This window comes from Arvicola amphibius, chromosome X (genome assembly GCF_903992535.2).
Source record: "Arvicola amphibius chromosome X, mArvAmp1.2, whole genome shotgun sequence".
NCBI classification, from domain to species: Eukaryota; Metazoa; Chordata; class Mammalia; order Rodentia; family Cricetidae; genus Arvicola; species Arvicola amphibius.
Genome location: NC_052065.1, coordinates 133,183,172 through 133,196,656, shown reverse-complemented (window position 1 = coordinate 133,196,656; position 13,485 = coordinate 133,183,172). Strand labels below are relative to the sequence as shown.

The following is a 13,485-nucleotide window of genomic DNA, read 5'->3' as shown; positions in this document are numbered from 1 at the left end:
CTCTCCAAATGTATGTCACAGTGTGCCTAACACTTATCCTCTTACAGTAGCCTCCCAAAATATGTGTCCCAAACTAAACAGATTTGTAGCTCAGTTAAGACAGAAAGGAAAAGCTAAGTGTGACAGCATGGTCCTGTTAGGTATGAAATAAAAAGGCTCACTCAGGAAACACGCTCATGTCTGGTAGAGAAGATGCTTGCAGGTCAAGCCTGGACTCTGATCAGTGGCTCTTTGAAATCTGACGTGTGTCCCCTTCCCCACTTCCTCATCTGGGTAATCTAGACCCTTTCTTAGTTATCAGTTGCCTTACACCAGGCAGCCTCGAGCTTGCCTCCCAAGATTTCTGCTTTGGCACTTCACCAAAACTAACCTTTGAAATGCTACCCATCACCAGAATTAGTGAGAAGAGAAAATGTGAACATGTCAGGAAATGCTGCCCTCCCCAATGAATGAGGAGAAAACAGGCAGCAAAGCAAGTGGAAGGACTTGAAAACCCAAGGTGACAGGTTCTCCTTCCACAAGTGGTGCATCTGATTTGATCAGAGAGGTCATATCTTTCAGTAAGTTAAAGGTCACTGTAAAAATGTTAATGAATTATTCTGAGAGCAGGAAGAGGTTCAGTTTCCAACTCTCCTGACTGCAGTCTAAAATAGGCTGATGTAGCTTTCATTGCAGAAGGAATTCTGCAAACCTCACTGATCATGTTTTTTTGTTTGTTTTCAATGGGAGGCCGTAGTTTGAAGGCAGATAATTTAGGTTGCGCTGTTGAGAGGCAGTAATTAGAGCCCATGCACTACTAAGTGTGAAGTCCAACACAAAAGTAGTCTTGAGGCTCTACCGCTACTCTATTGAAAGACTTTAGGGTATGAGCAAGTAGTGAGGGAGAGAGATGGACACGGAGAGACCATCAGCGTGATGTACTTAATCCCTCTGGGTCCTGGTCCAGCCCGGAGATGGGGGTGGGTGGGTCTGGCCTTTTCCTTCTTTCCCCTTTGTGTATACACTGTCAGACCTATTTGACCAGTTTAGGACCTGGTTCCCAAGTGGCATGTGGCCCCAGAAAGCTGCTGCCATGGTATCTTTAGGCCCTCCTGCCCACCTGAAGTCATCCTGGAGTCACACTTGTCATTCAGTATCTGCATGGCTGTCAGTACTTCAGCTATCAAACTCTGCGTTGAGTCCAACCCTTTGAACAAAGTGCTTGCTCTGTGCATTCCCCTTTAGGATGGATTAGGAGGAATCTGCCTTTGCACATAATTCAGCCCTAGTGTCTCAGGTAGGGCAGATAACACTGTTGTCTCGTCATAGTCGCTAGGGACTTACTGCTTCCTAAGCTAAGGGAATATATGACTTCTTGTTGAATATATACAACAGACCTGGCCCAGCAAAGGATTAATCCAGTCTTCTCCTAGAAAAACTGGAGCCCCCTTTCTCCTGTTCAAAAGTTGTCAAAATATCAAGTGCTTCTTGGTGTATTTCACCGCAGCTGACCTCTTCCCCTGTGCCTCACAGCCTGCCTCAAGGATCAGATTCCAGCAGTTTTTGTTCTTAATCCAACTGGCTGCCCTCCACATCCCTCCTCCTCATGAAGCCATAGTCCCAGCCATGCAGATCTGCATGGGCAGCAAAGCACAAATGCAGAAGGCACTGCGGCTGGAGGCTGCCTCTCGCTACCCACAGACTTCCATAGCATCACTTTCCAAACATCTCCCAAACAGACTTGTGTATTCCATTCTCCAATGGCTGATGGCACAATTGAGCCAAGTCCTAACCCTCATTGACAATTTGGGTCTCACCAAATTAAAAAGCTTCTGCATAGCTCAGGAAATAATTAGAAGGGTGAAGAAACAGACTGAAGAATGGAAGAAAATCTGTGCTGACTACTCATCTGGCATGGGATTAGCATCCAAAATATGTACATAGGTAAAAAAAACTAAACAAAAAGAGCAAATAATCTAATCAACAATAGGCAAATTGACTGAACAATTTTCAAATGAAATACAAATAGCCAATGAATACATGAAAAGATGATCAGTCTTTTTAGCCATCAGGGAAATGCAAATCAAAACTACATTGAGATTCCATCTTATCCCCAGTCAGAATAGCAGTCATCAATGAAGCAAACACATAAACAAAAAAACCCAATAATGCTAGTAAAGATGAGAGAATGGATATACCTTTATACTCTATTGGTAGGATTACAAATTACTGTAGCCACTATGAAAATCATTATGATGGTTCCTCAATAAAATAAAAGTAACCAGGCTGGTCTACAAGAACTAGTTCCAGGCCAGGCTCTAAAACTACAGTGAAACCTTGTCTTGAAAAACCAAATAAATAAATAAAATAAAAGTAGATCTTCCAGGCTGGTGAAGCACTTGCTTAACATGTGTGAGTCCCTGAGTTCAATGCCCAGCACTTCAGAAAAGTTAATAAAAGCTAGAACCTCTATATGATTTTGCCATATCATTTCTGGGCTTATACCCTGAAGTATTAAAGTCAATATACAACAGAAATATTTGTATCTATATTTATCATGACACTATTCACAGTAACTAAGATATAGAATTAGCTTAGGTGCCCAATAATATATGAACGGATAAACACAGTGGAATATTGTTCAGTTTAGATGAAGAATGAAATCACTCCATTTGCCAGAAAAGAGATGTAACTAGTTATGTTAAGTGGTATATTAAAGACTCAGAAATACAAATATTACAATGTCGTTTCTCTTATGTAGAATTCTTATGTAGAATCTTTTTAAAAAGTCATGAAAGCATAAGGATTATTAGGGAACAGGAAGGGATCAGTGGTATTAGCGGTGGGCTAGGTGAAGCTCATGAAGGGGAATATGATCAAAATATGTATATGACCATGCCATAATGTCATCTATTATTATGTAGAATTATTGTAGGAAGAACAAGAAGGAACCAATTAGGGGACTCCCTCCTTAATAATTGAATGTTCCTGTCTTTTACTGTAATCTGAAATCAAAGTAGCTCTAAAGGACAACTTTATGAGTTTGGGACCAATTTTTATTTGGCGGTCAAATTTGACCTAGACATTGTTAAATTTTCATATTTCTTCACTGGAGGGAGTTGTAGCATTTTTGCTATTTCTGCCAGATTGAGTGTCTCAAGTCCCAAGTGTCACCTTTGGAGTCTCCCTTGCCCACAGGGGTTTCAGATCTCAGCAGCAACACCCATACTGGATCCCATCTGAGTATTCTCAGGCCCTGAGCAGTGTCTCTCTCTTTCCTTCTTCAGTTCTCTATGGGAGAGGTGCTGATACTTTCCGTATTGTTGGCTGAGACTCTGAGTGTTTAGGGAAATTTGCGTCTGGCTGTGGCTCCCTATATTCACAAACTGCTTTGAATGGACATCAGCTCTGTGTACATCAGGACTGTTGCTTGACTTGCCACACTGAACTGATTCCATGAAGACAGCTGGCATTTGCTCATAGCTTAGGTGGAAGGGGGTGGTCCATGTAAAAGAACCATTCATTCCACTGGTAACATGAAATCTCTCAAGCTGAAAACACAGAAGAATGAAGCCCGATAGACAGCTAGAGTGGGCATTACTGCTTCCTTAACTGTTTGTTTCTCATCTTACATTAAAAGAATATATCATTCAAAACTGAGCCCACATTCACATACATCTCCAGTCTTTTCCCGCAGTAACCATGACCACAGAGGGGAAGGACCGACCACCAAGCTAATAATGCCATGTTTATTAGGAACCATTGCTTCTAGAGACAGCCTGGCTGCTGCTAAGGTGAGAATCATGCACTTCCCATCATTGGGTTTCCATTTGTTCTTACATAAGGATACCAAATTTTTCTTCAACACTAACCTCTTCTTTTTGTTTCCCTGGGAAGAGTGACCAGGTTGTTTTATGGCCTTACAGTTGTGGGAGAGAGTCCGTGAAACGGGAGCTCTTAATGTATTCTGGCTGAAGGAATGCTATGTGACCAGAGGACTGGGGAGGGGCGGGAGCAGGGGGCACAAGAGTGCTGAGGACTTTGGAATGGGTTGCTTACAAGGTGAATATTGACCCTTTGCCATTTCCATCGAGCCTAGAATGAGAAACTCTCCAAGGTGCACAAGGCCCACAATTCCTAGCAACATCACTCTAGAGACAGGGTTGGAGAAGAGCTGCTCACATTCTGTCCTGACCTAGGTCTTGATTTGTAGACCATGTCTTCAAGCCCCAGAGGACAGATTTAAGGACTCAGGCCATAGGCAATGATGGAGAGTCCTTTTTGTGCTTTATTCAAAGAGCTTTGGATGTTTATGTCATTTTGTCCTCAGTCAAACTACTATTTCTCATTTTGTGGATGAGGAAATGGATAGAAGGGAAGGTAAGAACAGAACATTCTGGAGGCAGTGCTTCATCACAGGAGGATGAGCACGGGCTCTGGAACCAGATGCTTGGTTATCTGATTCGTTGTGTGATTGTGGGCCTCTCTGTGACGTCTCTGTGCTCCCTTCTCAACACTGACTGGAATGATAAAACCCTCTGCCTCTGAGATTAAGACAAGAGGCAGGTGAGAGAAGACCTCCATGCCTGGCATATGGTCTATGCCTGGCGGGGAAGAGAGCTCATAGGGGAACGCTGCTGGGAGCCTAGCCTCTCCTGTAAGAGGTCTCTGGAGCCTTTCTATACTTGCTAATCCTTGGAGGTCATGGCTGCTGCTTCGTTTTTCTCCTAAAACACTTCTCCAATCCTGCCTTGTGACCAGCTAGGCATAAATGCCATGACTTTAGTCATTAAGCATTTTCCCCCTAAGCCATCTGAGCTGGCTCCGTGGCAACACAGTTAAGACTCCAAACACAACCCCCATTGCAGATAAGAACAAAACAAAGTGGCTCACAAGGTTAGATGGTGGCACATGTCCACGAGTGCTAGTGAGAGCATTCCCACTGCTGATGCTGGTGCTCCAACCAGAGAGCCGCAGTAGTCCATGCACACGATTGGCAACAGCCCTATAATGACATCAAACCACAGTACTCCTGAGCCACAGACAAGGGCTTAGGCCCCCAGCTGGGTTCCCTTTCTTGCTTGCTAGTCCTGTCTTCTTGCCATTCATCTAGCCCACCAGCCACCCTTTTGGGAATTCTTTTTGCTTCATGCCCCACAGACAGCCAATTTCATGGTATCAAGCACTGTGCTTGTTGGACCTCCAATGATATTTGGGTGAAGAGTCTCTTTCTAGGAAGCGGGTCATATATACCCTTGAAAAGATCACTTTCTGACATGCATTTCTCTCCCCAGGCACTCATAAACATAGTCTCTTTGACTTCTCTCCAGAACATAGAGGCCCAGCAGAAAGTGGAAGCACTTGGGACAATCAGTGCTTCCAGAAGGAATGGAGTCTGAGCTTGAAGAAGCTGCAGAAGTTAGACAGGAGAGAAATGGAAGAGAAAGCTAGGCACAGGAACCAGCAGGGACAAGGCCCAAGAACTCTGGGCACTTCAAGGTTATAGAGTAAAGTGCAAGGCAGAGCCCCAGAGGCTCTGTGTCTGAAGAAGTATGTGGAATCATGTTATGACCCTCTGGGAACTTCTGAACAAGTGGAAAACATCAGGACATCCTTCTATCAAGGTCCCTCTTAGAGTAAATGGTGATTTATTGGGGGTGCTGGTTAATGGCCAACTGTATCAGCTCATATGAATAACCAGTGAATGGAAAGATGCATCATGATTGACAGTAGTCTATAGGAGGACTTTGATTTCTGCCTCCTGGTAGACACACCTTCATGCAATTCCCTGTGGCCAACATCTGATGATGATACCATAGACTATCTTAAAGACTTTCTGACAATCCTCCCTATCCCTAGCTCCATTGCATTTAGAAGGCATGCCTTTTTCACCCACTTGGATGAAGCCAACTGCCATATTGTATAATGCTTGCTTAAGAAGACTCTGGCCAACAAACAGTTCCTGAAGCCCCTGAAAAGAGCTGTTTCCTATCAACAATGCTATGAGTGGGCATGGCAGAATCTTCTTCCCCATGGGACTTGGAGATAACAGTGACTTTCTGATAGATTCTGGGCCAGAAGAACCAGCTAAGCCACGATTACTGACCCGCAGAGTCTGTGAGCCAATATATACATGTGGTTTGGAGTTGACACTTCGGGTGTTTATACCGTGATAGATAATTAATACAGGCAAGGATCAGAGCAAAGACAAGTGGGGACAATGATAGACCTACAGTGAATGATTCAAAAGGCTGTAGGTGAAGAGGGGATGTGAGAAAAAGTAATCTCAAAAATAGAGATTTTGGAGCAAGATTTTCTCGCTTTAAGCTCCTGCTCTGGCCCTTGCTAACTGTGTGACTCTGGGCAAGTTATCGCAACTTTCTGAGCCTCAGTTTCTTCCTTTGCAGAATTGAGGTGACAACAGTCACTGCTTTAGAAATGGACGTCTTTTCCTTCCAGGACTGGCCTCAGTGTCCAGCACAGTGATGAAAGACACACTGAGCTTGCTCAGTAGAAGGTTTCTGGGGGCATTTCTAGAAGGTTCAATGTTTAGTTTAATAGCAGGACAGACAAGCACCAAATGCTTCAGTGTGATTTCCTTACATCCTTCAAAGCATTTGTGCATCCAGGAGTGTGGCTCAGTCCAAGGGAAACAGTCCATCTATAGATGTCTGACTTGTCCTGTCTGACTCCTTCTCCTGGCACAGATTATGGGTGCATCTTTCCTCCCAGGAGAGTTAAGTGAGCTGACCAGACTCCAGAATCATAATTTTGACCTCATGAACACTGTACTTAACTACACACAATTAATCTGACTTACATACATAGGCTTTTCCAGGGTCAAGTTTGGCCTTCGTAAGGATAATAGCCTAATTTGCCTGTCAAATCCAGGTTGCATAACATATTATATAGTTCTTATTTCCCAAAGGAGCACCACCAGATAGGATGTGGTCTTACCTGTCCAGGCAGAGGGGGCATGGATAGAGGCCACCTGCGCTGAAAGCGCTGGGGTTGCTGGTCGCTGCATGTATCTGCTGCAGAAGGAATGAAGACTGGTCAGGTTGGTGGTGTGGGGTGGTGGTGGTGTTGCTGCTGATGGTGGTGTTGCTGCTGATGGTGTGGTTGCTGCTGCGCGGCTTGCTGCTGCTGCTAGGAGTTGCAAGGTGGCAGTGGCAGTAGAGGAGGCAGTGGCAGAAGGAACATGTGCTGGTGTTGCCTGAGGCATTAGTGGAACAGGGATGGCTGCCTGGGGGGGGCCAGGCATGGAGGGCCATCTTCTGGTGGCTTGGGCTCAGAAACAAAATGCGACAAGGGGTTTGGTGTTGCCGAAGGTAAAGGGCTCAGGTGCTTCTGGATTGGAACTTGCCAGGCCCTGCTGCATGATCATGCTCAGGGGTTTTGCTTGGCTGGCTGCTGGTCATAGGCTTAAAGATGGAATTTGCTTGCTGTTGCGCGGATGCTGTTGCTGGTTGCTGCTGTTGATGTTGCTCTGGCTGCTGCTGCGGCTGTTGCTGCTGGCTAAGCAGACTGCTGTAGGAGTGAGGCTCCTGATCAGAGAGTATTGTGGAGTGAAGGGACTGCTGTGGCAAGCCAGGGCTGGAGAGATTCTCGGGACGGTAGGGGTGGGGATGGTCCTGGGGTGCTGGTAGGCGAGCAGATATTAGGTGTCCCTGAGGGCTTTTGACAGAAGAGGACACCAGATTGGCAAGAATGGAGCTTGGGGGGCTGTAGTGTGGCTGCTGATTTGTGAGGCAGGCTGGGAGCTTCGCTGGAGCATAGGGCAAGGTGGGCCCAAGGGCAGCATTGCTGCTGGGGGCCATGCTGGAGAGTAAGGCATTGGGCGAGCTTTGTGCAGCACTCGCCCAGACAAGCTATTAGATGACATGCAGGGTGCTGGTGAGTTCTGTGGCTGAATGGTGGCGTTGGCGGCTGTGGTGGGTGATGGATGAGGTGATGGCACGGGAGGTTAAGGTGGGGAGAGGCCTGGATGAGGCAGACTGGACCAACTACGGTTGGAACTGGTGTGGTGTTGTAGCAGATCCCTGCTTGCTGGCTGCAGTGCTTTCCAGCTGTGGCAATGATGCCACTGAGGGCACAGATAATGGAGGCAAAGTGACAGGGAGCATGGTCTGGGCCTGGTTTTTGACCTGAGCCTGTGCCGCTGAAGAACTGGGTGAGACCATCTGCTTACTGGGGGGAGGAATGGGATAGTTGATCCCTGTGGAGGAGGGCAAGATTGGTAATGATGTGCCAGTGGTTTGATTGCAGCTAGATGCAGACTCCTTGCGGGACCCAAGGGCTCTCCATATGTGGCATCTGAACGGGAGCTTGGCAGGGGGGGCCAAGGGAGCCTGGGAGTGATGTAAGCCAGAGACTCTTCTGGCTTGCTCCCCAGAATCTTCTCAAGGTCAAGATCATTTGAAGGAAGCTCTTGAATTTTGGTTAGTTCCTCCAGCAGATCGTGAAGCTCCTGGTCCACAGCTGTATAACTGTTGTTTTTCTCATAGTAAGGAATAGTATGCCCTTTCAGTCCTGCGTCTGCAGTGGATGACACCCCAAAACGTGTGAGCCCATAGCACTGCTATTCACAGCATTGCTGTCCAGAGGATTATTCTCAAGAAGTATGACTGGCCACGACTCCCAGATCTGCAGAGCTAGAGTCATGGTTAACGTGGGCATCTGCAGTCCGTAGAAAGAGAAGTAGGGTGGGCACCTGGGCCCATAGAGAGGGTGACATCTTCAAGGCAAGGTCCTTGATTTATTAGGGGTAACCCCATCAAGCCATGCCGGTAAAGTGGAAGTTCTCCCCTTCCTGTCTTCTTTACTGGTTCCCTGTGTTTGCAGGGAGACAAGAGGAGAGGAGGGGAGGAGAGGGGAGGGGGAAGTAGAGAACTGTACGTAGACGAGAGACACAGAGGGAGAGAGAGAGAGCAGAGAGAGAGAGAGAGAGAGAGAGCGAGAGAGAGGCACGAGAGCGCAAGAGAGAATGAGAGAGAATATGTAATTTAACAAAAGTTTGACATATTAGAGTTAATGCTAAGAAGTCACAGATAAAACAGATCTCTCAGTTAAAGTGACACTTGTCAAAAAATCTAAAATGACAGTCCTATTTTTAGAAGCATGTTATTTGTTTCTTTGTTTGTGTGTCTCATTTAAACAGTCCTGTTACATTTCAAATAAGCAAATATGCTGTCTGTATACTTAACAAGACTGAAGTCACACAAGGGTATTCTTTGTGCACTTACAAGGGGAGTTCAGGTTGACTATGCTGAAGTCACTAAGAAGAAACTTGCTGCCAAAGGTAGGCACTCAAGAGCAAACTAGAACTGAGCTGAACAATTTCAGTTCCTACCAATCTACAGGGAACCCAGTTTTGAAAAAGACAAACCATAGAATATACAACAAAGGTTATAGTTGCCTCACTCTCTGGCTTAAATGAATGAGGGTGTGTTGATAAAAATAGAACCTACCAGTGTCAGAGAAATGCAAAGAACTGCCTGAGGGTATATGTGTAGGGGAAAGTGCATGATTTAGAACAGCCACTGTGGTCATTATTCCATTTAGTTGACAACCCACATACTCTCGCCACATGCACACATATGCACTGTTTATGCACATACAAAAATAATTTTGGATAAACCATACTCCGTCTTTTAGAGTGGTCATCTAAGGAATGACTGGCAATTCGCTTTCTATTCTCTAAATTTCTTTATTGTTTGTTTTTTTAATGAGAAAAACTTGCAATAAAAAGAAAACCTGAAGTATAAAGTTATTTAAATAAGGAATTTTTCTGTGCAGAGGCATCCTTGTGTGTGGAGGATATATCAAACAAACAGGAAGAAGTCCCACTGTGGGTTCGGCACCATGTGAGAGCTGCCCATTTTATATAAAAAACAGTCTTCAGGAGGCAAGCAACACTTTGTTTCCCTTGTTTCCGAGTCTTACCCCATGATCAGTCACATTAATAACCATGATTTGTCTGCCAGTGGGGAAAGGGAAAGGAAGTGAGGCATGTATGTGAGAATAAAGGCTAAGATGCTGATTCTGGCTGCCCCTCATCTGCTAGCAACTAAGGTCATGCTCTCATGGCCAAGTGAGCATCAAAGGACACACCCCCAAGCTGTGTGACTCAGCCTTCCTGTACACCAGAATCACTTAGAACTGTCCGGATTGCCAGATCGTGTTTAAGAAGTTAAAGTATCTTAGTTAATAGAGGGTGGGGCCCAGGGAGTGGACAAGAAGCAGCATGGCATATGTCCCTAGTCATCAGGTAGCTACAGGGAGGTCTTAGCCTTGTCATGTAGACTCCCTGAGCCCATTTTATCACATGAGAAATTGATGAGAAAGAGTTCCTTAGGTCCTGCTACTGTTCTCCTGACTGGAATGAGCAGACTGTATGCTAAATGCAGGGCCTCAAAGGACTGCAAACATTCCCTAATACAGAATCGTGGGTGGTTAGGACAGGTAAGAGTCTATGGGTTCTAATTGGCTTACAAGAAAGGACCCCAATTCTGTTTGCTAGATGGTCTAGAGCAAGAATCTTGACCTAAACATAGGCACCACCTTCCAACTTAGAGGACAGGACATTTCCACTTTGGGTGGATGAAAAGCAGGATGATTAGGAAGGATGGTCTCAGAGTAGCAGTGGCTGGCCTTCATACACAGTACAGTGCCAGTGCAGCAGGGGGATGCTGGTATCCACTGAGTCATCCGTGTATGATTCTGAAAAGGCCTCTAGCTGCTGTGGGGCCCTCTTCTCTCCACAGTGCTTCAGCACAGGACTCAGTTGAATGATGTGAACTGTGTGGAAGGTCGATTCCACCTTTTGCTACTGCGAACATGTGACTGAGGTGGCAGCCAGGGTTGCATGGCCAAGGAACCAAGAAAATGCCCCTTTGCTTCAGTACTTCAAAGAGGCAGCAGAACATGGAAGGCATCAGAAGGGGAGGGAAAGGGCTTCTAACACGTGTTCCTGGGCATGCTTACAAATAACAGGAGGCACTCCATCTGCACAGTAAACAGGACTAGTGGGAGACACCCTTAGGCAGTAATTCTTAGACATCTTGCAAGCCAGTAGAGTTCACATAAACCATAAGGCTGTAAGGTGTCAAATTCCTCATTGCGCTTAAATGTTTCTATGCTGTCCCTGGGCTGTGACAGATTCTGTCTCGAGTTTGTCCACATCTCCCCCTGGGACATCATTCATAGACCTACCCCAAAGCAGACTGGCTGTACCTTTATACCACAAAAACCCTTCTGAGGGCTTCCTATTAGGCTGATGAGTGCAGCATTTGGCTGATGGGTGGTATCAGATCTCTCCCTTTCCCTTTCTCCTAGTCCATCTTCTCATGACCACCATCTCATTGGTTTTCTCATCCAGGCGAGGGTGGATACCTTGTTTCACACTGGTATATGATTGGGAATGAGATCGGTGGGGAATCCCCTGGACTGAGACTTGGTCATCTGTGTATGGTTTGGGGAGATTCCTAGTGCATTTCAAAGACTTACACACCTGTCAAGGCAGGCTGAAGCCAGCATAGAACTATCTATTTGAGAGTCATTATAGAATATTAATTGCCAGCATGCCTTTAGTTAGGGTAGCTGTAGAGAAACCATGGCCCTTATATAGGGTAGTTCTAAAACTCTGTTTTTTTTTTTTCGAGACAAGGGTTTCCCTGTAGTGTCTAGAGCCTGTCTGGAACTAGCTCTGTAGACCAGGCTGGCCTTGAACTCAGAGATCCGCCTGCCTCTGCCTCCCGAGTGCTGGGATTAAAGGCGTGCGCCACCGCCGCCCGGCTAAAACTCTGGTTGTGAGTAAGTGAACATGGACACACCAACTCTTCTTAAGCCATGATCTGGCAGCCTTCCGTGTGCTGGCAGCCTAGCAGCTATTAAATCATATTGCTTGTACACTAGAACCCTTGAGTTACATCTCCCCCCAGTTCTCAAAGGTTAACCCCAACACCAGGTGCTCTTCTCAGAAAATTCATTTGACTTGAGTTATTGAAGCAAATTCTTTAGCTGGGCAGAGACATAGCACACTTACTACATAAGCCCACTTTAGCCTCTAAAGACCCGGAGAGATATTGAACCCAGATAGATTTAGATACAGACTTCGGAACTCTAATACCATCAAAGCAGAGCCTTGGAGGGGACACAAGATCAGGAACAATGGTCAATCTAGAAGACTTTCCTTCTTCTTAAAAATTGTGAAATTGACATAGCATGCAATTAATTTTTTAAAAAGAGTCTTTTAGGCTGAAACTATGAGTCTGGGCTAGACTTGAAGTCATGATGATCCTCTTGCCTCAGCCTTCTGAGGACTAGGATTAATTATACGTCTGAGTCACCACACTGGGTTGAAATGAACTTTTACTGAAGTGTACCCTTTGTGGTGTTTAGGGTCCGTTCAGGATACTGGTCAATCATTACCATCATCTAGTCCCACAATTCTCCCCTTAGCCCAGATGGAAACATTTTAACCATTAAGCTGAGCTTCTCCTATCTTCAGGCCCGTAACCACTCATTTTTCTGTCTCTTCAGGCTTAGCTATTTTCAATATTTCATAGAAATGGAAACTATAAAATGCAGCCTTTGTATATGGTTTCTGTCCCTGAGCATGTTTTCTAGGTTCATCTATGTTGTGGCACCCCATCAATACATAATTTGTTAATGGATAAATAATGTCATTGTATGGATAGAGTATGTTTTTTTTTCTATCCATTCACTGAACAGCGGATATTGTGTTGTTTCTATCTTTTGGCATATTTTAATTTTTCCTTATTCTGAGAATTTCATATATGATACAATGAAATAGTGCACCTAACCTTCCCATTCCCATCCCCTCCAACTCTCCACATATCCTCTACAAGTCCTCCTCCTAACTTCATGTACTTAAAAATCCACTAGAAGTCCGTTAGTGTGCCTATATTTGCATTGTTGTGGGGCTATCCCCAGGAGAAGGCCAAACCAATGGCGGCCACATTCTCCAGAAAGAAGACTCTCCTTCCCCAGCAGCTTTACTACTTCCAATAGCTACTCAATGTGTGATAAGGCCAGGAGAGCACCTACCTGTCTAAAGTGGAGTTGTACAGAAGAAACCTTAGCTTCTGTGAGTTCATGAGTGTGATAGTCATGCCATATCGAGAAGACAGCATGTCACACCACTCCTGCTGTGAACACTTTAGTACACATTTTATTGCAAGCCTACTTTTCGTTTGGGGGAAGTGGAAGGGCTGGGTCATAGGATAATTCCTGTGGCCTAGCTTTCCTGAAGACCCAAAAACTGTTCTTTCACAATTGAGGTTCTCTTAGAAACATCTACCACTTCTGCTATATGGGAAGACTGCAGGGAGGGCTCTGTCAACTTCCAGACTGGGCAAGAGGAACCTCTGTAGATCTTTATGGATGATGGTTTTTCATACATAGAGGCAAGCACTGCCCCACTAAACTACATTGGCTGCCTTCTGTATTTTCTGTAGAGAAATGACTATCTATTCTAGCTCC

The 13,485-nt window shown here is 45.3% G+C and overlaps 1 protein-coding gene across 1 annotated transcript in view; it reads right to left on the bottom strand.

Annotated features, from left to right (window-relative positions):
• Positions 1-13,485, bottom strand: part of Mamld1 (mastermind like domain containing 1) — a 122,684-nt gene that overhangs the window by 33,737 nt on the left and 75,462 nt on the right. Inside the window, 15 exon segments of the mRNA XM_038316978.1 lie at positions 6,937-7,000; positions 7,070-7,128; positions 7,130-7,206; positions 7,209-7,293; positions 7,295-7,390; positions 7,392-7,510; positions 7,513-7,552; positions 7,554-7,838; positions 7,841-8,071; positions 8,073-8,347; positions 8,350-8,554; positions 8,557-8,666; positions 8,669-8,731; positions 8,734-8,803; positions 12,428-12,436. Of these exon segments, the coding sequence (XP_038172906.1) occupies positions 6,937-7,000; positions 7,070-7,128; positions 7,130-7,206; positions 7,209-7,293; positions 7,295-7,390; positions 7,392-7,510; positions 7,513-7,552; positions 7,554-7,838; positions 7,841-8,071; positions 8,073-8,347; positions 8,350-8,554; positions 8,557-8,666; positions 8,669-8,731; positions 8,734-8,803; positions 12,428-12,436 (1,788 nt within the window).